Source organism: Mirounga angustirostris, unplaced genomic scaffold (assembly GCF_029215605.1).
Source record: "Mirounga angustirostris isolate CCGP_5_RB_7025 unplaced genomic scaffold, mMirAng1.0.hap1 SCAF_3, whole genome shotgun sequence".
Taxonomy (NCBI): domain Eukaryota; kingdom Metazoa; phylum Chordata; class Mammalia; order Carnivora; family Phocidae; genus Mirounga; species Mirounga angustirostris.
In genome coordinates, this window is record NW_026991711.1 from 124,913,337 (window position 1) to 124,937,465 (window position 24,129).

Here is a 24,129-nt window from a genome sequence, read left to right on the forward strand (position 1 = left end):
AAATCAAATGTGGAAAATTAAATCAAGTTAAAGCAGCCATTTTGGAAGAGCTATCACTGGGTAGAAGTTATCAAAATGAACAGAAGAAAATTAGTTGTATGGGAGTTAAGTGGAAGGGGAGATTTTACAGCAGCATTGTCCGATAAAACTTTGTGATAATGGAAATGTTCTATAATTTGTTTTGCTCAACATGGTAGCTACTAACTACACGTGTTTTGAGCATTTGAAGTGTGCCTCATGCAACTAGGGAACTGAATGTAAAGTTATATTTAATTTTAATTTATTTAAATAACCACATGTAGCTTGTGGCTACCATATTGGACATTGTAGAAATTTGACTATTAGAGAAAATTTTAAGGAAGAGTTAGGATCATGCCTAGTTCTTAAAGGACTGGTAGAACTTGAATAGAAAAAGGAAGGAATTCCAGTCTGTTCACTATTTGTACCACTCAGCCTATCAATAATAAAATAGACAGTATCCAAGATCTCAGAAGTTTAAAGCGCTTACAGATTGTCATTGTTTTGTGGACTACAGCTAGTGTAACATCTGCTCATTTAGTACCACATAGCCACACTGCATAGTCCTGTTATCACTTCGTAGTTTTTCCTGTGTCAGTAAACAATAGTGCCATCAGTTGTGATGAAGGATGTTGTTCATAGTGCCAGTGTAAACGGATGGCACAAGCTGGGGCTTTGTTGCCATTGGTCAAGCATGAGAGAGAGTGTATCTTCCCTTAAGTATTCCCCATAACTGATGGCATGTGGGTTAGGGAGAGAGATGACTTCTTTGAGCTTCCAAGTTTCTAAATAGAGTAAATCTAATTTTATGTGAACTCTGCATATTCTTTATCTTTTATTTTTAAGCCGTAAAGGATAAGGAAAATCATTCTTGCTTCAGAGCTTTCATTTTCATTTTTTACCCCCAAAATGATTTTCACCTTTGTCTTAAAATGTACATTCACTGAAAACTTTGAGCATCACCACTACAGTAGTACGTAGTGTTTTTCTAGAGTTTTTGCTTACATAGTTTTCATGTCATTGAATGGCTAGTTCATCAGTAGTTGGAGAGCATGAGATACCTTAGATAGGAACAGATCTGGTGGTAGGAGAAAAATCCTTAAAGGGGCTCTATGGTAAAAGTGTTAGCCTCACTGCCAGCCTCCTCCACACCTTCCTGGTATAGCTGTAATCTTACTGTTTCAAAAAATCTATAAAATTTTGTTGAAGTTCTAACCATTTGTGATCAATGCTAAATACTATTTCTGCTCCAAAGTGATTTCTAAAGTAATGAAATTGTAAAATTACGTGGAATATGGGCTCCTTAAAATCTACAATATTTTCTACATCTAACTCAAAAAGGAAGATAAAAAATATTAGAGGAATTATCTGCCATAGTAAATAGCATGTGGATCTATTTAATAGTCTTTTATTTCCCGTATCTTGTTTATTAATAAAGGAGCAAGACCTAGAAACTGTAAAGACCTGGTGATTGTAAAACTACAGTGGTAGGGAGAGTTTTGGTTTTGTTTTTGTTTTAATTCAACTATAACCCATGGTGGTTCAATTAAATGGGAAGGAAGATAGAGCAGTAGACTGGGTTATTTTTATCTGCTTTACTACTTTGGGCTTTATTTAAACTGTTTCAAGTGAAAGGTGCATTTAGGGAAGTGGTTAAAACTACTAAATTATGATTATTTTTTAAAAGTTCTTATAAGAACCTAAAGATCAATTTTTGTCACAGCGATTACATGAGAATAATGAACGTTACTGGAATAAGGAAATAAACCATAAAAACTAATTTTCATTGCCAAGTTTTACATTAAAATCCTGCACAGGAATCACTGTCAAAGTATTTGACGCCTTAATCTGAGATTTCCAAAATCTTAGTCAAATTGAACAGCATACTCGTTTTCTTCTGCAACTACCAAAACACAGTCGTCGTTATAAGGTGATTGGGGTGCAGTTGAAAAAACTGTGGTGAAACCAGAATCCAAGTTTCTTTTGTACAGGAACCAAATGATTGCTCCCAAAACTGTCAAAATTACTGTGCTAGCAATCACCAAAGCTGATATTAAAATGTGGTTATCTGAAAAGGAAAAGACAGAAAAAAATATATATATATATGTATATATATATGGAAATCAGTTACTGGTATTGCACTTGGGGGAGCACAAATATAGTTTCATCATGTACATATTTGCCTAAAATTAAGGATCTTCCCACATTGATAAAATAAATTACACATTTATTATGCTTCTTAGCTTGAATAACTGTCATTCAAGATTTCAACCAAGGTTTACAATTTGCCACTCTACTTTGAGATCCTAAAATGGAAATCACCCACACTCAGGGTATACTACAGTTCTGTTTGTCTCCCTTGGGTTTTACTTTATATTTACTGCTCTTTTCAAGACTAGTTGTCTTTAGAGGTTTGTTTACATTAATGAGGCTTATTGGTTCATCTGGTGTTTGGCATTTTTTTTTTTTTTTAATTTCTTTTTCTTAAGGTTTTATTTATTTGCAAGAGAGACAATGAGAGACAGAGAACATGAGAGGGAGGAGGGTCAGAGGGAGAAGCAGACTCTCTGCTGAGCAGGGAGCCTGATGTGGGACTCGATCCCGGGACTCCAGGATCATGACCTGAGCCGAAGGCAGTCGCTTAACCAACTGAGCCACCCAGGTGCCCCTGGTGTTTGGCATTTAAAATTTGTTCCACTGAAAAAACCAGGAATGGCAATAAAAGTATCCTCCACCCCCCCTTTTTTAACATTTTTTATTTGAGAGAGCGTGAGTTGAGGGAGGGGCAGAGGGAGAAGCAGACTCCCCACTGAGCAGGAGATACAGGGCTCCATCCCAGGACCCTGAGATCATGACCTGAGCCATCCAGGTGCCTTTTTTTTTTTTTTTAATTCAAGTATCTATGTGTGTATTCCTTAGTTATGTTCAACCTTAACAGTTCTTGGCTATTCAAAACCCTTGTAATCTTTCAGTAAGTCAGTCCAGGGAAATTAACTCAGTTTAGGAGTTAGGAGGAGGTAAATGCTTTGGGGGCAAGGTATTTGTATTACATTTAGTAGCACCCAAAAGTATGTCCAAAAAATCTCAAATTATTTTCTCTTTATAGATGTATTTTTACATTATGGTTATTTGAATGTACCTATATCCTCCTTTAAGCTATGCTTTTAAAATGATAAAATGTAAAGATTAGCAAAGAAAATTGGCCAAAAGTTACTTGTTAAAGTGAGAGAGAACCATTGATATTTTTAAAATACTGACAGGCTTCTTTAAAAAAATAACACAGGAGGAGTTGGGTAAATGGCCACAGCTGAATTCTCTCCTTTTTGGTCCTAAAATAAAAGTGTGTAGTAGTCACAATTTGTTAAGGTGTGGGTTGTATTCTTATTGGAGACCCTCAGATAAAAAAATGTGTATCAAGACAGCGGGGCACATTGTAGTTAAACATTTATGAAATACGTATTTTTTTTTTTTAAATATTTTATTTATTTGACAGAGACACAGCGAGAGAGGGAACACAAGCAGGGGGAGCGGGAGAGGGAGAAGCAGGCTCTCCATGGAGCAGGGAGCCTGATGTGGGGCACGATCCCAGGACCCTGGGATCATGACCTGAGCCGAAGGCAGACGCTTAACGACTGAGCCACCCAGGTGCCCCATGAAATACGTATTTCTTGAATTCAGAGCCCACTCTGGATCAAATGTTGCCAGATCTTTCAGCTATTCCTAATAGGGTTCTGAGAACCACATAGACCTACCAACTCTTTTCTACACATTTTCATCTGCATATATCCTCCCCCACCCCCGTATACATGTGCATAGCTTAAAATTCAGAGTTCTACAAGATATGTAACAAAAAATCCTGTGCTCCTTCTGTCCTACTACTCACTCACCCTGCATTCCCATTCCTGGTAACTTCTGTTATTTGCCTCCATGTTTAAAATAACATGCTTACACGGCTTTTCTTGATTCAGTTTTTTAATGTCAAATACACATAACAAAATATACCGTCTTAACCATTTTAAGTTGACAGTTCTATAGCATTAATTCACATTGTGCTGTGTCACCATTTATCCATAGAACTCTTCATCTTTCAAACCCGAGACACTATATATTAAACAAGAATGCCCCATTCTTCCCGCCCCTCCCATCAGCCAGCATTTTACCTTGTGTCTATAAGGTCGACTACTCCAGGTACTTCATATAATTGGAATGAAATCGTATTTGTCCTTTTGTGACCAGCTTATTTCACTTAGCAACTAATTTCTTCCAAGTTTGTGCATGTTGCAGGACGTGTCCGAATTGCCTTTTTTAAGGCTAAATAATGTTATATAGCCATGTTTTGCTTATCCATTCATCTGTTGATGGACACTTGGGTTGGCAACTTCCACCCGTGGCTATCGTGACTAATGCTGCTCTGAATGTGAGCATACACATGTCTGATACCTCTTTTCACTTCTTTCGGGTATATACCCAGAAGTGGAGGTCCTGGATCGTAGGTATTTCTATTTTTAGTTTTTTGAGAAGCTACCATACTGTTGTCTACCATTTTACATTCTTACCCAGTAATGCACAAGTGTTCCACTTCTCCTTATCTTTGTCATCACTTGTTTTCTGTTTTCTTGTTTTTGTACATAGCCAACCTAATGGCTATGAAGTGGTGCCTTCCTTGATTTATTTTTTTAAGTAAGCTCTACACCCAGCGTGCTTGAACTCACTACCCCAAGGATCAAGAGCCCCATAATTGGGCAACTGAGCCAGCCAGGTGCTCCTTTGCTCTTTTTGATTTTTTTTTTTTTTTTTAAGATTTTACTTATTTATTTGACAGAGACACAGCAAGAGAGGGAACACAAGCAGGGGGAGTGGGAGAGGGAGAAGCAGGGTTCCTGCGGAGCGGGGAGCTCGATGCAGGGCTCGATCCCAGGACCCTGGGATCATGACCTGAGCCGAAGGCAGCCGCTTAACGACTGAGCCACCCAGGTGCCCCTTTTTGATTTTTTTTTAATATTTATTCCTATGGAAGAGTGAGAACATGATTCTGCAATATCTACATGAACTCTCAAACACTCCTTTCCTCCTCTTCCATCATAGTTCTAGCAAGCCCTAAACAGAGAAAAAATATCCACGATACATATGACAACTCATATCTAGAATTAAAAAAAAAACTACCAATCGGGAAGGCAATCCAATTAGAAATAAGGACAAAAAACCTGAAGAGCCATATCACAAAAGAACACATTGAAATGGTTAATAAGTGTGTTAAAGTACTTAACATTATTCATCAGGGAAATGAAAATTAAAATGACAGATTGCTACATGTAACATCTGAATGGCTAAAATCAGGTTGACTTTCATGGAATGGATGTGTAGAGTGAATAGAACTTGCATACACTGACAGGAATGTGACAGTTCAACCACTGAAAAATTATGTGATGGTTCTAATAAAAGCTAAACATATTAGCTATCCTATGACTTTGCAATTCTACTCTTTGGAATGTACTCCAGGAGAGTGACAAAATAGATCCAACTGAGAATGTTCACAAGCAGCTCTTACCATAGTAGTACCAAACTAGAAATGACCCAAATATACATAACTAGAGATTGGACAAATTGTGATGTATTTATAAAATACTATGCAACAGTAAAATAGGTACAACATATACCCAACATGGGTGAATCTTAAAAAACTGAAAGAAGCCAGTAGAATTACATTTATGTTAACAACAAGCAACTCTAAACTATGGCGATAGAACTCAATAGTGGTTAACTAGGATAGATGGTGGTAGGAGCTACATTTATTGGGAAAGGGCATGAGGGAAATTTTTAATATAACAGAAATGTACTGTATCTTGATTTGAGAGAGAGATAGCCAGGTGTATACAGAGGCAACCATCAAACTATACGCTTAAGATCTGTGCAACTTACACCTCAAAGAGATTAAATGGGGCGCCTGGGTGGCTTGGTTAAGTGTCCAACTCTTGATTTTGGCTCAGGTCATGATCTCAGTTGTCAGACTCCACGCTGTGGAGCCCTGTGTCTGACTCCACGCTGACCATGGAGCCTGTTAAGATTCTCTACCTCTCCCTCTTCGTCTGCCCCTCCCCCCCCCCACACGCACACACGATCTCTTAAAAAAAATAGATTAAAAATTATACAACCAATTGGCAAAAATCCACAAGTTTTGTAACCCTTTGTTTCTGGGAATGCAAAATGGTGCAGTTCCTCTTACTATTAGTATCGATCCAAGCTCTATATCCACTTTCAACCCATTTACAGGGAATCTAATCTTTAGATAACAAGTATTTGTGCAAGGCAGATTCATTCATTGCAGCACTGTAATAGCACGTTTGGAAACAAGCTAAGAAGGATCTGGGGCTGGTTAAATAACTGTATATCCATACAGTGAAAGAGTATTCAGTTGTAAAGAAGAAGTCCAATCTATAGGTAATGATACAGAGATATCTAAAATATATTAGTGAATAAAAGGGGCAAAATAAGTCCCATATCTCAGTTTGCTTATTTTGGCAAAAAGAAATAAGACATTCATTTAAAGAAGAAACTGAACGGGTGCCCATTAAGGATAAAGGTAGAACAGGGTAGATGGGGGCAAGTTGGGAGACAGATTTTTAGTGTTTGCCTCATTATAATTTTGCTTTTTGAGCCATGTTAATATATTACCTGTTCTTTAAAAAGGATTTAGTAAACCCTTAAGACAGATGCTTCATGAATTACAACTATGAGGTCAAATTTTTTAAATGAAAGATTGCAGAGTGACTGCCTACAAAAACAATGGAATTCAATGGGAAATATTTTTTGGTGTTTATAAAATTCGTAACCTGCAGTTATATTTAGAATGTCAAGTCTTATTCCTAAACTAAGAGACCCTTCTAAATTCTTACAAAAGTTGTTCTACTTTATGTTATACAATTAATTTTTAAGGGGTCTTTAATATTTTAACATTTGAATCTTAATATTACTTGTGGGAAGAATTTTAACAAAAGACTCACCTGATAAATATTTCTTTTCATATGGGACTAAAAGAAAAAAGAAAATTAAAATTAAAATTCAAGTATGTTTATTCTAAGTTTGCCTTTAAACACTTTCAGAATAGTTAAAAATGAACCCCTTATTTAACAGCTTAATATTATCCATATTTCTATTGCTTGGTCAATTGTGTTTTCCATTTTGAACAAAGGTTTTTTTTGTTTGTTTTTTTAAAGAAGATATAGAGGTCTAAAGAAATGCATTAGCTTGGTTGGTGGAAAAGTATTAGGTAACTCAAGAAAAAGTGATGAGGTGAAGAAAACAGAATTTTGGTAGAAAAGTATAGAAAACGAAGCTAGTAAAATTGAAGTGTACACCTGTGATCTTATTAGTATGGATTCACTATTTCTGATGTTTCAAAGTTACAGTTTAAAAATTTGGTTTATAATAATGGTGCCCTGAGACTTCATACATGAAAAGAACCAACTTTTTAAAATCCAATAAATACTGGAAGTTGAATTCTACTACCATAAAACTATGAGAAACTTAGTATAGTCACTATAAACTGTAGTTAAGAACCCTGCTGAGGCAAAAAAAAAAAAAAAAAGTAAAATGTAAAGGGAAAAACAGCTTTGGTTTACAGTAGAAGTAGAAGGGGGTAAATCCTAAAGAGGCGAAATGGGGAAATGGCCAATGTGTCTCAGGCATCCTGAAATCATATTTTGAAATTTTAAGTGTTTTTAATGGGAAAACAATTCTAAAACTTAGAACAAACTTTGATGTTTAATAATAACATCAAAATACTGTGGGACACAATAATTATATTCATTAGAAAGCATTCTGATGAGGAGGAGGGGATGGCCGGAGCCTGGGAGTGGTAGGTGTGTGGAGGGGCAGGGGCCAGGTTCAGAGCTCAGCCCTTGGGAAAAAGGAAAAAAGAAAAGCATTCTGAGAGGTCAGAAGAAAAATTACACTTTAATCCAGAATGAATTATAAACTACAATGCGGTTTTTCTTCATTTGTCTAAACAAAAGATGTTAGTTAGTACTTGTACAGGGTCAAATTCTTTGTAGTAAACATTAGAATTTTGGAAGTCAAAGTATTCTTCATTTCTGTTTAATCAAATCAAATGCAAGGGAACTGAGGATTCCTTCAAACAACAGAAGAAATTTTTAACTTCTTGTAGGCTTTTAAGTATAAGATAGGATAAAAGTATGCCTGGTTCACATAAGCTTGGTCCTACCTCTGAAATGTAAGAGAATTACATTTGACTTCTGAGAGACTTGCCAGCAAACCATCCTAATATGTTCTGAAATCTTTCTTACTCCCTCTAATTTATTGAGGCATAACTGTCTCAGAGAATATTATTTTAAAACCAGCCCTACTTTCCCCACCCCTCTAGGAATGGAAAAAAGTCCTCAGTTATACTTACTAGCTGATTTACAAAGGGTTCCTTCCATAGAAGAAATCTCACAATCTCCTTTTTTCCATTCACCTGTCTTGGTGTGCAAAAAGGCACAAGTGTCGACCAGATCCTCACCATCCTCTTGGTCTGTCCACTTATCAAATGTCATATTTGACTGATCAAGCCACTTGAAACGTGCATCTGTCAGTTAAGAATATTTTCATCAGTAGGACAGTTTTAAACCGTTAGAGCCATAGAAAAGGGTCTAGGATTAAAGATGGGAAGTTACTAAGGTATGTCTGGTCAAAACTTTTCATCGTGGGATTTAAATTAGGAGGAAGAATATATCTTGTGTACAAGCACATCAAAGGTATTGGTTCAAGGAGCGCCTGGGTGGCTCAGTCCGTTAAGCATCTGCCTTCGCTTCGGGTCATGATCTCAGGGTCCTGGGGTGGAGATCCAAGTCGGGCTCCCTCCTCAACAGAGAGTCAGCCTCTCCCTCTCTCCCTACCCCTCCACCCCTCCACCCCACTTTTGCTGTCACTCTTCCTCTCTCTCTCTCTCGCTTTCTCTCAAATAAAATCTTTTTTTAAAAAAGGTATTGGTTGAAGAAGGTTCTATGGATGGGGTGCCTGGGTGGCTCAGTTGGTTAAGCATCTGATTGTTGATTTCAGCTCAGGTCATGATCTCAGGGTTATGAGATCCAGCCCTGTGTTGGGCTCTGCGCTGGGGATGGAGCCTGCTGGGGATTCTCTCTCTCCTCTCTCTCCCCCTTTCTCCCTCTTTAAAAAAAAAAAAAGTTCTTGAAAAGAATTTAATATAGTAACATTTTCATGGGGAAATAGCCAAGAAAATTAAAATATTAATAGTAAACTTAGTAGTTTCATTTCATTAATTATGTATGTACTTTTGTTTTCTACAGGGACACTAAATACATAGTATTGCTCTGATAGTTCAATTACCTTTATCCTATTGTTGACACACTAATATTTATGACCCTACCATATTAGAAAAATACTGAGCCTAGAACTGTATTTTAATCCAGACAAAAGAATCAACTTTGATTCTTCTGTGTGAAACACACTGAGCTGCTCAGGGAAAAGCTGCAGTCAGTACAGGTCATGTACTGGGTACAGGGTGCACACTGAACAAACAATACCCGGACACCACAGGAAACACCAACTTGAACTAGAGAACTGAAGAATCTCAAAGTCATCAATTTTAGTACCATTTAAAAAAAGTGATTTCCTGGGGCGCCTGGGTGGCTCAGTTGGTTGAGCAACTGCCTTCGGCTCAGGTCATGATCCTGGAGTCCCTGGATGGAGTCCCACATCAGGCTCCCTGCTCGGCAGGGGGTCTGCTTCTCCCTCTGCCCTCTTCCCTCTCGTGCTCTCTGTCTCTCATTCTCTCTCTCTCAAATAAATAAATAAAATCTTTAAAAAAAAAATGATTTCCTACAAGGGTAAATATTACTTACCATCTGTGTCAAAAAACATGCCTAGTAGGATATCACTTGGGCCTTTCCATTGCTTTTTCAAAGTATCCAGTATAAAAGCATTTTCTTCTTCATTATGTATGCTTACCATGTCTGCTCCTGGAATTATTTTTAGGTAGGAAAAAAAAAAGCATGTTTCCAGAATCAATGAAAATCACATGAAGTATATAAAAATTATACATTATTATAATACTTATAATAACATTACACTTATACACCTTTTTAAGATTCAGCTTGAGAATAAGCACATTTCTGAAAATATGAGAAAAGTAAAATGGGATAAATTGGGCAGGACCATTTTATACTCTATTTCATTCACAGAGTCGGTAATTTACAGACAAGGGAACAAAACCTCATGCGAGGCTTGAGCAATCAACACATTTTCTGCATCTCTCAACTTCACTCTTTCCCATGACTTCTTGCTCTAGCAACTCATGGTTTCTCCTGTCGTCACTGCACTACCGTAAGGAGGCCAAGCTCTGACCACACCCAGGAGAGCTAAAAACTGTGAGGGCAACCTGCCAGAACAGCTCCAAGACCTTGTGAAGCTCAAGCAACAGTGTCTGACCGGCCTCCTTAACTGCCTGCCTGTGCCTGTTGCCCAAAGCCCTGCGCCTTCCCCTAACTGTCTTTGTGGTCCTCAGAAAAGTCTCGGCTTTGGGAAACTGAGCGAGGAGGTCCTCGCTCTCACTAGATGGTTGATCCTTCCTGGGGCTCTTTCGCACGATTCCAGAGCCAAGACCAGCAGCCATCTGTGTGTGTCACATACATTAGCTGTCGTCCTTACAGTCTAAGCACCCCATAACTGTCAGGAGTGACTACCCTTCCGAGAGCCCTTTAACCCTGCTTCGCAACCTAGACAAAGATCTCTCTCGCAAATTAAACATCCCACTATCTGTACTACAACTAATATAACTACACGGAGAAACGAGGAAGAAGTCTTGCCTACTCTTAAATTACATGCTTCCAAAACCATCCTGACTTAACAAAGGCTCCCGAAAATGTCAGAATATTGTCTTAGTTCAGGGTTTTCCGCCTTGAGCAAGCATCAGAATCACCCGGACAGCTTGTTAAAACAGTGCTAGGCCACATCCAGAGTTTCAGATTCAGCCAGAGTGAGATGGGGCCTGAGAATTTACATTTCTAACAGGTTCCAGGTGACGCCACTGCTGCTGATCCAGGGACCACACTTTGAGAATTATAGGAGGCTTAAATCATAGGCTGCTCTATTTATGACATTACGCTCAAGTTGATAATGATTTTCATAAGTTAACAAATGGAAAAGACAGAGCTCCTGTTACATACTGATATGGTAAAAAAAATTTGTATTAGGTGACCACTTCTACATCTTTTAAAAGGGGCTTGTACAAAAGAAGAAATTTAACTACAGGGGAAAGAAAATTACTGTAGGGCCAAAAAATCTCCCCCAAACCATATTGTATTATTAAAGAAGAAAATCACAAACTCGTAGACTAAAGCTCCATTATAAATAAAGAAGCAAACACCTTAATAGAAAAAAAAATTAGTTTCAAACTGTAAAAAAGATAATTCACCCTCATAGAAGCAAAGAGAACACAAGAAATGTGTGAAAAATGCAATCTCACTGATAAATGAAAATTAAAATAAGCAGACTTCCAGGCTTACAGATTAAACAGTGCTGGCCTTGGGTATAACAAAATAGGAACTCATAAGTGATTAGGTGGAGTAAAAATTAGTACAGCCTTTTTGGAAACAATTTGGCAAGATGTGTCAAAAACCCTAAAAACACATTATTTGACCCAGCAATCCTTAACAATTATGCTAAAACAATCATAGGCTCTGTGTTCAAATAAACACAATTATTAATGGTTATCACATGACAATGAAAGATTGAAAATAATGACAAAGATTGAAAATAATAGCCAATATTAGAGGATTAATTAAATCAGTTATGGAATTTCTGCACATTATTAATGTACAGATTAATGTACATTTATTAGGAAATATGCATTGTATTTTTACTGCCACAGACATTTTTAAGGGAAAATGTAGATTACAGGGCAGTTTGCCAACTATGATCCCTTTTCTTAAACATTAAAAAAAAAAAAGTATTTTTTTATAAATTTGCCTGGGGGGAAAAGCCTAGGATACTTACCAAAATGTTAACAGTCATTACATTTCCTTAGGGTGGTGCAATTTAGGGTGATTTTGATTTATTTTATTTTAAGATTTATTCATTTATTTTAGAGGGAGAGAGTGCGGGGGGAAGGGGCAGAGGGAGCGGGAGAGAGAGAATCTCCAGCAGACTCCCCGCTTAGCGAACCTGACTCAAGGCTTGATCGATCCCACAGCCCCAAGATCGTGGCCTGGGCCAAAATTAAGAGTCGGATGCCCAACCAACTGAGCCACCCAGGGGACCCTGATTTGTTTTATTTTTAGAAGATCTGCACACGTTTTTCTCATTTTTTATAGTGATCCTGCATAAATTGTGCAATTACCAAAAATCTTTAAAAGAAAAAAAATAATAAGACTGGCCTTTAAAATGCTTAATAATACTTTAATCCAAAGTTAGGATTCACAGGGTTCCCTGAGTCCTATCTCCATTTTTAAAAACTCTGTGATGGTTTTCTTATCCTTTCCAGCTGCTTGTCTGTTAAATGTCACACAGACTTTTCATCTGTTTTACCCTGATACTTGTATTCACGTGTGAAACGTAACCAAAATGCCACTCTAGAAAAATTCTCAAGGGAAGTATTTAACTAGGTTATAGTTTAGGCTTAAGTGTTCAGAGATGAGGTTTTCATCCTTTTCTTTGACCTTGTGGCAGCCAATGGAACTTTAATGATTCTTAACCCTGTAACCTGTAATCTAATTAAATACTGTATAAACTTAAATTACTGTGTCAGGCAAATAAGACACACTTTCATTTTCATTAACAAATGACTGCATAAGTCCCTGAAGAATGCATGTGCTCAAGAAAATTTTTTTTACAATGCGTTACCAGTGACAGTACCTGTTGAGATGTAATCTGGGTCTTTAATTTTTTTTTTAAAGATTTTATTTATTTATTTGACACAGAGAGACACAGCGAGAGAGGGAACACAAGCAGGAGGAGTGGGAGAGGGAGAAGCAGGTTTCCCGCCAAGCAGGGAGCCCGATGCAGGGCTCGATGCGGGGCTCGATCCCAGGACCCTGGGACCATGACCTGAGCCGAAGGCAGACGCTTAACCACTGAGCCACCCAGGCACCCCTTTAATTCTTTTAATAGCTAGTGACATAGCTCACAAATCACAAAAAGGGAAGGCTGAAAACATTTATTTCTTCTATTATAATGATAACATATAAATTAAAGGTAAATGTTGCAAAATAAGAAAAATTTTAGTTTCTCGCATTTTCCTCATTATGAATAATGAGAGGGTAATATCAAGAAAATTAGCACAAAGCCCTGGGAATATTTCTAAATATAGCTCTCTGCAGCCCAAAAGGTAACAAGTCACTTGTTTTCTAAATCCCTAGTGATAGGTTTAAGATAGGATTTTTGTACAGCTGGGAAGATTTTATAAATCCAAAGGTAAATATTCTAGTATTCCTATGCTCTTTCTTCTTCATACATAGCAAACCCTGAATCCATGTCCACCATACTACTCTAAATGAAAACACTACTCTAGCCAAAAATAAATACCAGCATTATGATTAATTTTAGCTAATTTTCTAATTCATCAGTGAACTGGGTATTTCCAGAGTGGAAACAAATATAGAGGATTATCAAATAAATGGTAAGGTTAACAGAAATGTATGAGAAAGCTTAAAAAATCTAATCAGTAATATGAACTGAATTTATAAATTTTAACTGGGGAAAAGAGATATATATCTTTTTAGACAGAAGATAAATTTTATAAGCAAATTTGTACATAACAATTTAAAATTCCTAAATGGCTACCCTGCTTAAACAAGGAGAGTTAATGGACTCCGAAACAAGCAGTCAAGATCAAGTCACAAAGTTGTTGGGTGTTTCCAATTCTGTTTTGCTTTGTTGGCTAAAGAAAAATGGCAAATACAAAAAAAACCCACAAAAAACCACTACACTTGAATTGTAGAAGTCAGCCAACAAGTATTAATTATGCCTCTATTTTCTAAGCAGTTGCTTACCTGCTAAACATACGTATTAAAGCCGGACAGTAAACTTTGACCTTGTGGTTCATACAAGCTAATACGAGTACAGAAACGTGTCTCTTCTTGTTTCTCAGCCTCCGATATAATTTCTGTTACTGAAATCTATGCCTAAGTATATGTAAAATAAGTGATTTTTTTCAAAAAAGAGATAGAAAATTGTTACGGGGAAACCCCATTTAAAAAATTCCTATTGGGGCGCCTGGGTGGCTCAGTCGTTAAGCGTCTGCCTTCGGCTCAGGTCATGGTCCCAGGGTCCTGGGATCGAGCCCCACATCGAGCCCCACGTCGGGCTCCCTGCTCAGCGGGAAGCCTGCTTCTCCCTCTCCCACTCCCCCTGCTTGTGTTCCCTCTCTCACTGTGTCTCTCTGTGTCAAATAAATAAATAAATAATTTAAAAAATAAATAAAAAATTCCTATTATTCACAGCACCTGGCTGGCTAAGTTGGTAGATCACATGGCTCTTGATCTCTTGTGAGTTTAAGCCACATGTTAGGTGTAGAGATTACTTAAAAATAAAATATTTTTAAAAAAATTCCTATTATTCAATTCCTTTAAAATGAAGCCATACTGGTACGTTGGAAATTTTGTTTTGTTTTCAGAGAAGCAATATTCAACACCATTTGGCAGGTATGAGTTTCTCAAAGGGAAACAATATGAGTACTATGTGGCACTTAATGGGATTAAAAACTTCTATGCTTACGTTCATTCCTTCTATAAGTATGATTTGATATTCTTCCAAAATGTCATATTGGTTGGTTGTCAGAAATTGGTTTGTTTTTTTTTTTTTTTTAGGTAAAGGGCATTTCTAAATTCTGGAGTTATTAATAAGCCTAAGACAAAATTTAATGAAATGATCAAGAGATTTTAGATCTCATGCAGTAATAAAAAGCACTTCTAAAAAATCAAGGACTGTCGTATCACCATCATAGATATTTCAGTTGAAAGAGATGCTATTCCACATCCTAGTTTCAGTTTGAACTTATGAGAATCACAACAATTAGAGGCTTAACAACAAGGATGCACTTTGGGCCAAACAGCCAAATGTATAAAGAGCACCCAGACACACCTTTTTAAAAATGACATTTTTAGGAGTGCCTTGGTGGCTCAGTCGGTTAAGCATCTGCCTTCAGCTCAGGTCATGGTCCCAGGTCCCAGGATCAGCCCGCGTCAGGCTCCCTGCTCAGCGGGGAGTTGCTTCTCCCACTCTCCCTGCTTGTGTGTGCATGTTCTCTCTCTCTCTCTCTCTCATAAATTTTTTTAAAAATGACATATTTATTTGAAATATTTCACAATGTGGAGTTGTAAATATACTTTCCAGAGAACACAAAGTGTATCTGCTAGCAAATAGCCTTTTTCTCCTTTTTCTCCAACAGACACTTCTTTACCAGTTTCACTTCGTGGTCCCATCTGACTTCTGCCCACACTGCATACCCAAAACAGCACTCTCAAGGGCAGAAAACAGAGTGATTAAGAACCATGGCCCTAAACTCAGATCCGAACCTGGTTTGAATTCTGGCTCTGCCAATTATTACCGCACGACTTTGAACAAATAACTGAACTTCATTTCTCCCCTTGATGAAAAGAGGCTAATGATAAAGCACCTGATAGGTCTGTTAGGATAATTAAACCCAGGTAAACAGCTGATGTACCTGAGCACAGGGCCCGGCACCGAGTATGCACATTAAAAGGATAGTGCCGTTGCTAAGTTTCTGTCATGTAGCTTTGGACAGGATTGTCTAACAGCTGTCTTCAAACTCAAAGGTTAAATATATACCCAATTCCATTGTGTGGCTTGTATATTGTACAATAAAAATTGTTCATTTATTACAAGGACCCAGGTGAAAGATATGACAAAACCATTTTTTGAAGAAATTAGATAAAACCATTTACGACTGTGGAAAAAAAAAGAATAAGCTTACCATGGTCAGTACACTGATTTCTGACATCCTCTATGCTTCCTACTTTGATGGCTTCTTTAAGAAAAATGTAACAACTGTCTTGAAACTGAACCCAGGCAGATGAAGGACAGTCTGTGTGGGAAAAGAGAAACACTGTGAAATAACTTGGGAAGAATTCCATGAATTCCTAAAGATAAAGATACTAGATATTCAATTTTCAAAGAAAAAGAGAATTTAGACACAAAGCTCTTTGTTAAAATAAGAAATCAACTAGTGTGATAGGAATTTATTTTTCTCCATTCTACATGTGGGAAAAGAGAAATGTGCCAATGATTCTCTTCTGATTTGACAGAGCAAAGTTACAAGTCTTTAGGGTGTTTAGGAACTCAGACTTGTAAATTACAGAATTATTACCAAGGCAACAAACTATCCAGAAGAAAAACCAACCAGAATTACAAACTCTTTTTGAAGGTTATCTTTGCAGTATTTAGTAACAATTTCAAGGCTCAAGAGTTTTGCAAGAGCTTTTTTTAAAAATTATACTTCCAAGAGCAGAGACAAGTTGCGAGATTATGAATATTCAGACAAGTTTTCCTGTCACACAGGAAAGCAAGGTTGATGTTCTTATGAATGTTCTTAATTTAACACCTCATCAAAGCAGATTCTTTGAACTAATTCTATGAAACAGAACTATATCTCCTCCTCTGTAGGTGCAGAGTGGAATGGCACCTCCTTCTTCCCTATTGTGATTTTTTGTTGTTCATTATAAATGTTTACATTTTTAAGTCTTGGCTCTGGAATTTCATTAGTTAGCATGAACTTACTTTCAAAAGTAAGCCTTGAAGAGCTTGATTTCACAGGCCAGAATGGAGAAAGGGGGAGGATTTTACTGAATTCCAGTGAATAAAAAGAGCTTAATCTTCCCTATTCTCTTAGGTCTATGTAGGGAAAGTCACTATGATTTTTACCTAGCTTTATTTTTAAGTTCTGTATGTATTGTAATTTTAATATGAACAAGTAAAAGAACGCCCTACCACAAAGATCAGAACTTAACCATCAGCACTGTTAATCTAAATTCAACAACCTTGAGTTTACTAAACTCAGAATATGGCAGGGAACATTAGTTGTCCCCTACTTGAACCCAGCACTTTTTTCTCCCTGTGTATTTACTCGGTATAATTTTATTTTATTTTTATTTATTTTTTGTGAAGGTCTTTTGACCTCAGCTTCTCATACAGCACAGAACATGTCCACCAAGCTGTTTTCCAGTCTTCCAGCAACTTCTGGATAATGAGCTGTGAGCTGAAGTGACAGGTGCAAATTGCCTTTAAAAGGAAGGAGTATGCTCCCTGGATCATACCTTCCCTTTCCCACTGGCCGAAATGTAGTTAGCCCCCTTTAATCATGTAAACAATGGAAACAGCCTAGGAATAACAAAGCAACAAGACAGAAGGATCCTACATGGAGCCATATAACACTCAGACTGTGAGGAGAGAAAAAAATAAACTACTATCTTGTTAGTCATCGTTAATTCATTGTTACAGCAGGTGGGTCAATAACCTAAGCAATACTAGAGGCTACTTAAAATTGTCCCCATGGTGAGAACTGAATTTTTCCTGGCCTCATACTGCTACATTTAGTAGTTAAATGGGAGCTCCTGCCTGACTGGCTCAGTCCATAGAACATGCGACTCCTGATTGCGGGATTCTATGTTTGAGCTCCATGTTCAATGTAGAGATTACTTAAAAATAAAATCTTTAAAAAAAATAAAAACTAAATCATTCAAGATGCACTAGCATGAGAGTAGGTGTCTCAAGATAAAATTTATTTTGTATACAGGTTTTTTCCTTCCTGCTGTTCTATAAGTACTTGCATTACACATGTTGACTACCTTGGCTTGAACTCTGGTAGGAATCTAGAACTTTCTCCGTGTAGTGTCTTACAGGTAGTTGGTAGGGATATTTTAGGAACATTTGCTTAATGAAACATTAAGTTAAAAAAAAACCTGAGTGTAAAATTATATGTGCAGTATGATCCCAGGAGTTAAAAAGCAAGGAAGTCCAGAAATGTTTAGGAATTGGAGAGGCCAGACACGTCTGGAGGGGCAGGGTTCAGGGAGGGTCTGAAAACAGGGTGCGTTGCTGAAAGTCTGTAAGTGGAGCAGCTAGGCCCGTAGACCCTCTTCCTGAGAAACAGTACTCAGCCATCGTACTTTCACTATATACCTCTGCTGCCCTCTTTGAAAGTCTGGTCCTTACTCAGAGGAACTCTTTTAGATATAACATATAAGTGCAATCAAACGGTATTTGTCTTTCTCCGTCTGATTGACTTCACTTAGCATAATACCCTCCAGGTCTATCCATGTTGTCACAAATGGCAAGATTTCAGTTTTTTTATGACTGAGTAATATTCCATTGTGTGGTGATGTATATATCTTTATTCATCTATGGATGGACACTTGGGTTGCTGCCGTATCTTGGCTATTGTAAATAATGCTCCAATAAACATAGAGATGCATATACCTTTTTGAATTGTCTTTTGTTCTGGGGGGTAAATACCCAGTACTGGAATTCCTGGATCATATGGTAGCTCTATTTTTAATCTTTTGAGGAACCTCCATACGGTTTTTCACAGCGGCTGCACCAGTTTGCATTTCCACCAACAGTGCATGAGGGTTCCTTTTTCTCTACATCCCTGCCAACACCTGTTATTCTCAAGGTATTTTTAAATTCCCTCTTTGATGTCTTCCTTGACCCATTGGTTGTTTATAGTAGCATGTTGTTTAGCCTCCACGGTTGCGGGGTTCCCCCCCCCCCTTTTTTTTTTTGTACTTGATATCTAGTTTCATACCAGATGTTTGTTGGAAAAGATGCTTGATAGGATCTCAATCTTTTTAAATTTATTGAGACTTGTTTTGTAACCTAACATGTGATCTATTCTGGAGAAAGTTCCATGTGCACTTGAAAAGAATGTATATTCTGCGGCTTGGTTCCTTATATGTCTATTAAGTCCATTTGGTCTGATGTGTTGTTTAAGGCTGTGGTTTCCTTATTTTCTGTCTGGATGATCTGTCCATTGATGTAAGTGGGGGTTAAAGTCCCCTCCTATTATTGTATTGCTGTCAATCTCTCCCTTCGGGTCTGTTACTATTTGCTTTATATATTTGGGTGCTCCTATGTTGGGTGTACACATATTTGTAACTGCTATATTCTCTTGCTGGGTTGATCTCTTTATCATTATGCCATGCCCTTCTTTGTCTGTTATAGTCTTTCTTTTAAAGTCTGTTTTGTTCGATGTAAGTATTGCTACCCAGCTTTCTTTCCATTTCCATTTGCACGTAATGTCTTTTTCCATTCCTTCACTTTCAGTCTACATGTGTCTTTAGGTCTGAAGCGAGTCTTGTAGGCAGCATACAGACGGGTCTTGTTTTTTTAAGTAAGCTCTATGCCCAATGTGGGGCTTGAACTCACAGCCCCAGGAACAAGAGTTGCATGCTCTACCAACTGAGCCAGCCAGGCAGGCGTCCTGGTCTTATTTATTTTTTTAAATCTATTCAGTCACCCTATGTCTTTTGATTGGGGCATTTAGACCATTTACATTTAAAGCAATTACTGATAGCTATGTACTTACTGCCATTTCTTTAATTGCTTTCTGATTGCTTTTATAGTTCTCTGTTCCTTTCTTCTTCTCTTGCTCCTTCCCTTGTGATAGGACTTTAATGTTATGTTTGGATTCCTTTCTCTTTATTTTTGTGTACCTATTATATATAGGTTTTTGGTCTGTGGTTACCATGAGGTTCATATATACACATTCTATGTATATAGCAGTCTATTTTAAATTGATGGTTGCTTAAGTTTGAACACATTCTAAAAGCACTGCATTTTTACTCCCCCCACCACATTTTATGCCTGACACCATAATTTACAACTTTTTGTGTATCCCTTAACTGTAGATACAACTGACTTTACTACTTCTTTTAACCTTCATACCAACTTTATAAGTAGTTGATCCACTACTTTCACTATATATGTTTCCTTTTACCAGTGAAATTTTTTCTTTCATAATCTTACTTCTATTTATGGCCTTTTCTGCTTAAAGAAGTCCCTTGAAAGTTTCTCATAAGGCCGGTTTAGTGGTGATGACCACATCTCTGCCCTCCCTACCCTTCCCAGTGTGGTGTTTTTTTTTTTGCATCTTTGGTTGTGGAAGAGCTGCTGTGCTAGTCTTCAGGTTGGTCTGAGACCGTTGATCTATATGTTGTTACAGCCTTGCTGTGTCCATGGAAGGAGTTGGGCTCAGGATCCTCCTACTCTGCCATCTTGATCCTCCACCCTCTGGTGTTTCTTTAAGTACAGGTCTATTACAAACTCCCTCGGTTTTTTATTTTCTGCAAATATCTTATACTGCCTTCATGTTTGAAGGATATTTTTGCAAGTACAGAATTCTAGATTGTCAGCTTATCTTTCATTAAGATGTAATTTTATTGTTTTGACTTCCATCATTCTAATGGAGAAATCAGCGGTTTGTCTGATTGTTGCTCTTTCTGGCTGCTTGCAAGATCATCTTTATCTTTGTTTTTTAGGCGTTTGAAAGTGGCATGCTTAGTTTGTGTGTGTGTGTGTGTGTGCGCGCGCGTGTGTTTTAAATCCTGCTAATAATTCAGTGCACTTATTGAATCTATGGCTTATTTTCATTGGTCTCTTTTGTAAAGCTCTTGACCATTGTTATTTCAAATAACACTTCTATTCCATTTTCTCTCTCCTCCCTTTCTGGGATTCAAATTATGTTTATGTTAGACTTTTCACCATGTCCCAAATATTCCCTTTGCTCCTTTCCATATTTTTAATACTTTTGGCTCTCCATACTATAATCTTGTTCTTTCTGGTTTACTAATCTTTTTTTTTAAAGAGATTTTATTTATTTGACAGAGAGAGAGAGACACACAGTGAGAGAGGGAACACAAGCAGGGGGAGTGGGAGAGGCAGGCTCCCCACTGAGCCCCATGTGGGGCTCGATCCCAGGACCCTGGGCTCATGACCTGAGCCGAAGGCAGACGCTTAACGACTGAGCCACCCAGGCACCCCTCTGGTTTACTAATCTACTCCTTAGGTTTTAACAAATCTGCTGTTATACCCATCTATTGAGTTCATAATGTCAATGTTTTTTCAGTTATGGAATTCCAATTTGTTTATATTTTTGTAGTTTCTGGACCTCTGCTGACATTCTCAATTTTATTTATTTATTTATTTTTAAAGATTTTATTTATTTGACAGAGACAGAGACAGCGGGAGCAGGAACACAAGCAGGGGGAGTGGGAGAGGGAGAACCAGGCTTCCTGCAGAGCAGGGAGCCCAATGTGGGACTCGATCCCAGGACTCTGGGACCATGACCTGAGCTGAAGGCAGACGCTTAACGACTGAGCCACCCAGGTGCCCAAAATTCTCAATTTTATTATCTATATTCTTGAACTTATTAGTTATTTTAAAGTCCATTTCTGAGAACTCTAATTTCTGGGTTGCCTTTTGGTCTATTTTTGTTTCTTTTCTCCTTTAGCCTATTACTTGTTATGCCTGGTATGGGTTTTGGTTTTGTTTTTTTTGTTTTGTTTTTTAATCAATTACCAGACACTGTGTAGGAAAAAATGCAGAGGCTCTAGATGAAGCTATTCTTCTCTAGAAGGTACTCTGGTAGGAAGCTTGGGTATTGACAATTACCTTAATACAGTCAGGGTTTGAGTTGACCTGGGGAGGTGTTATAGCCTTTGGGAGGCTCAATATCCACGGATCCCAAAGAAAGTCTGGATACTAAGTACAGCCTCTCTTCTTTGGCAAGTTAAAACTCAAATTTTTGTCTCCTTAACACCATGAGACTGCCCAAAACTCTGTTCTTCCTTTAGCTGCTTAAGATTTTGGCAACTCTCCTAGGGGGAAAAGTTAATACACACAATACTGGGCTCACCTCAACCAACGCCCATAGCAGCTCTCTGCGGCCTGCAATTACGATTTGTATGGAATTTCATCTAGAATTTCTAGTTGTTCTCCCCACTCATTGATAGCCAGAAGCAGAGTTCCCTTTTCACACCTTTGAACAAGTTATTAATAATTGTTCATCCATCTACCCACCACCCATCTAACAAACATTCGCTGAGCATCTTCTGTATGTCAGATATAATGGTCAGTGCTAAGGGGTAAGGAGAAAGAGATACAACGAGGAATGAGTCCTTCACATAAAGTGCTCAGTCTGATGGGCGAGTTTGACACATGCACGTAACAGATATTACAAAGGTATGATAGGTAAAATACTGTATAGGATAATAAAAGAAAGAGTAAATAACCTGTAAAGTTAAGAAACATTTCAAAAAGAAGGAAATAATTTGAGCTACAACTTACAGGATAAAGGAGTTTGCCATGTACAAAAGGAAAAAGAAAAAGAAATTCCAAAACAGAGGGAGTACCACAGAAAGCAAAATGACAAGCACCTAGTAAAGAGTCAAATATTGAATGAGTGAAGTAGGCAGGTCTCTTCCCTCCTCTCCTTCCTCCCATCAGATACTGTTCTTTGTGTTAAGACATGATAGACAAAACAAACAGTCATTTCCAGAATGAAACTCAAATACAAAGTCACAAGGGCAGATGCTGTCAAATGCAAATTTTGATTTTCTTCTTTTTTTTTCTTCTCCTATTTTCTTCTGATTCCTTTTGTTGCCTTTTCTTTATCCTTATAGAATTAAAAAAAAAAAAAACTTAAATGGAAACAGACTCCATTACCATGTTTGATGACACCTGAAACACCTTTCCATATCACTGGAAGTTCTTGAATCACAAGTTGACAGATGCTGCCATATTATTTCTAGTCAAAGCCACACATAATATTTTCTCCTGATAATAAGAATATAAAAATATTTTTTGCAATATGGTTTATAGGGAATAAAATAAGTCTTTTATTGAATACACAAAAATATAATCAATACCAAATGATGTAAATTTATAAATTATTTCTTTGTACACTTGTAGTTCTTATGCTCTGTGAAAGCTTTAGAACTCTGCTCTCTAAACTACCTATTGGTTAAAATATACTCTTATTTCAGAGGCAGCTCCCGGGTCAGTTCTCTCCTCTGAACTTCCACAGCACTTTGCATTACACCATGGATGAGACGCCCTTCTGGTTACAAGGACTAAAGACTTGCTCAGGTTACTCCAAATGATAGAGATTTTTTGTAAGAATACATGGGATAATAAGAAATCTGAAGATTCTATCTCAGTAAACAGGCCTCACAGGGTTTTTATACCAGGAACTCCCTTGAGCTGCTGTCTAGCCTAGATCTTTGGTTTAGGTAGTTATCGCTGTTTGGATTAGCTGTGGCTAGGGAACTGAGTAGATGGCACAAACCATGGAGACCTACGCATAAGAACCACAGGTAGCCATTATTCTTGGAAAAGGAGCTCTGTTACCCTTTGATGACCAACACACTTTCATATGGCACTGATCAAATCCTGCCCTGTATGCCAGTTATCTGATATTTACCGTTTTCCCAATTGGACTGTTAAGTGCATGACAACAGAGACCATTTCTTAAACCTCAGTGTACCCTCAATAGTAACTATCATAGCGTCTTGTACATAACACAAGATATCATGCAGAGCACTAGGACAGGGCAGGGTTCTGGTAAGAACATTAAGCTGTGGAGAATCTGGCTCTGACCACATCATCCTGGATATGTTACTTAACGTCACTGTGCTCTAGTTTCCTTATTTGGAAAACAGGGATAATAACAGTACTTATCATGGGGGTTGTTGTGAGAAAGGTGTTCTAGGTGCTAGATACCACAGTGAACAAAAAGGAAAAAAAATCCTGCCATCCTGGAGCTTACATTCTAGTGGAGGCAGATACACAAAGGCAAGCTATGTTAGATGGTGTTTTATATTTAGATGATATATTAGCAATCTACTGCTATGTAACAAATTAGCAACTTAAAACAACAACAACATAAAAAACCTTTATTATCTCACAGTTTCTCTGGGTCAGGAATTTGGAAGCAGCTACCTAGCTGGGTGATTCTGGCTTGGGGTTTCCCATGAAGCTGCAGTCAAGCTATTTGCCAGGGCCGCATCCATCTGAACACTGAACTGGGGTTGGAGGATAAGCTTTCAAGAAGGCTCCTTCGTGGGTTGGTGCTGGCCAAAG

At 37.7% G+C, this 24,129-nt stretch overlaps 1 protein-coding gene across 1 annotated transcript in view; it reads right to left on the reverse strand.

Annotated features, from left to right (window-relative positions):
• Positions 1 to 1,598: 1,598 nt before the first annotated feature.
• LY75 (lymphocyte antigen 75) overlaps positions 1,599 to 24,129 on the reverse strand; it is a 128,546-nt gene continuing 106,015 nt past the window's right edge. Inside the window, exons 35-39 of the mRNA XM_064586600.1 lie at positions 15,968 to 16,078; positions 9,879 to 9,995; positions 8,429 to 8,602; positions 7,020 to 7,046; positions 1,599 to 2,086 (exon numbers count right to left, since the gene is read on the reverse strand). Coding sequence (XP_064442670.1) covers positions 1,884 to 2,086; positions 7,020 to 7,046; positions 8,429 to 8,602; positions 9,879 to 9,995; positions 15,968 to 16,078 — 632 coding nt within the window. The 3' untranslated portion in view covers positions 1,599 to 1,883. The remainder of the gene's footprint in view (positions 2,087 to 7,019; positions 7,047 to 8,428; positions 8,603 to 9,878; positions 9,996 to 15,967; positions 16,079 to 24,129) is intronic.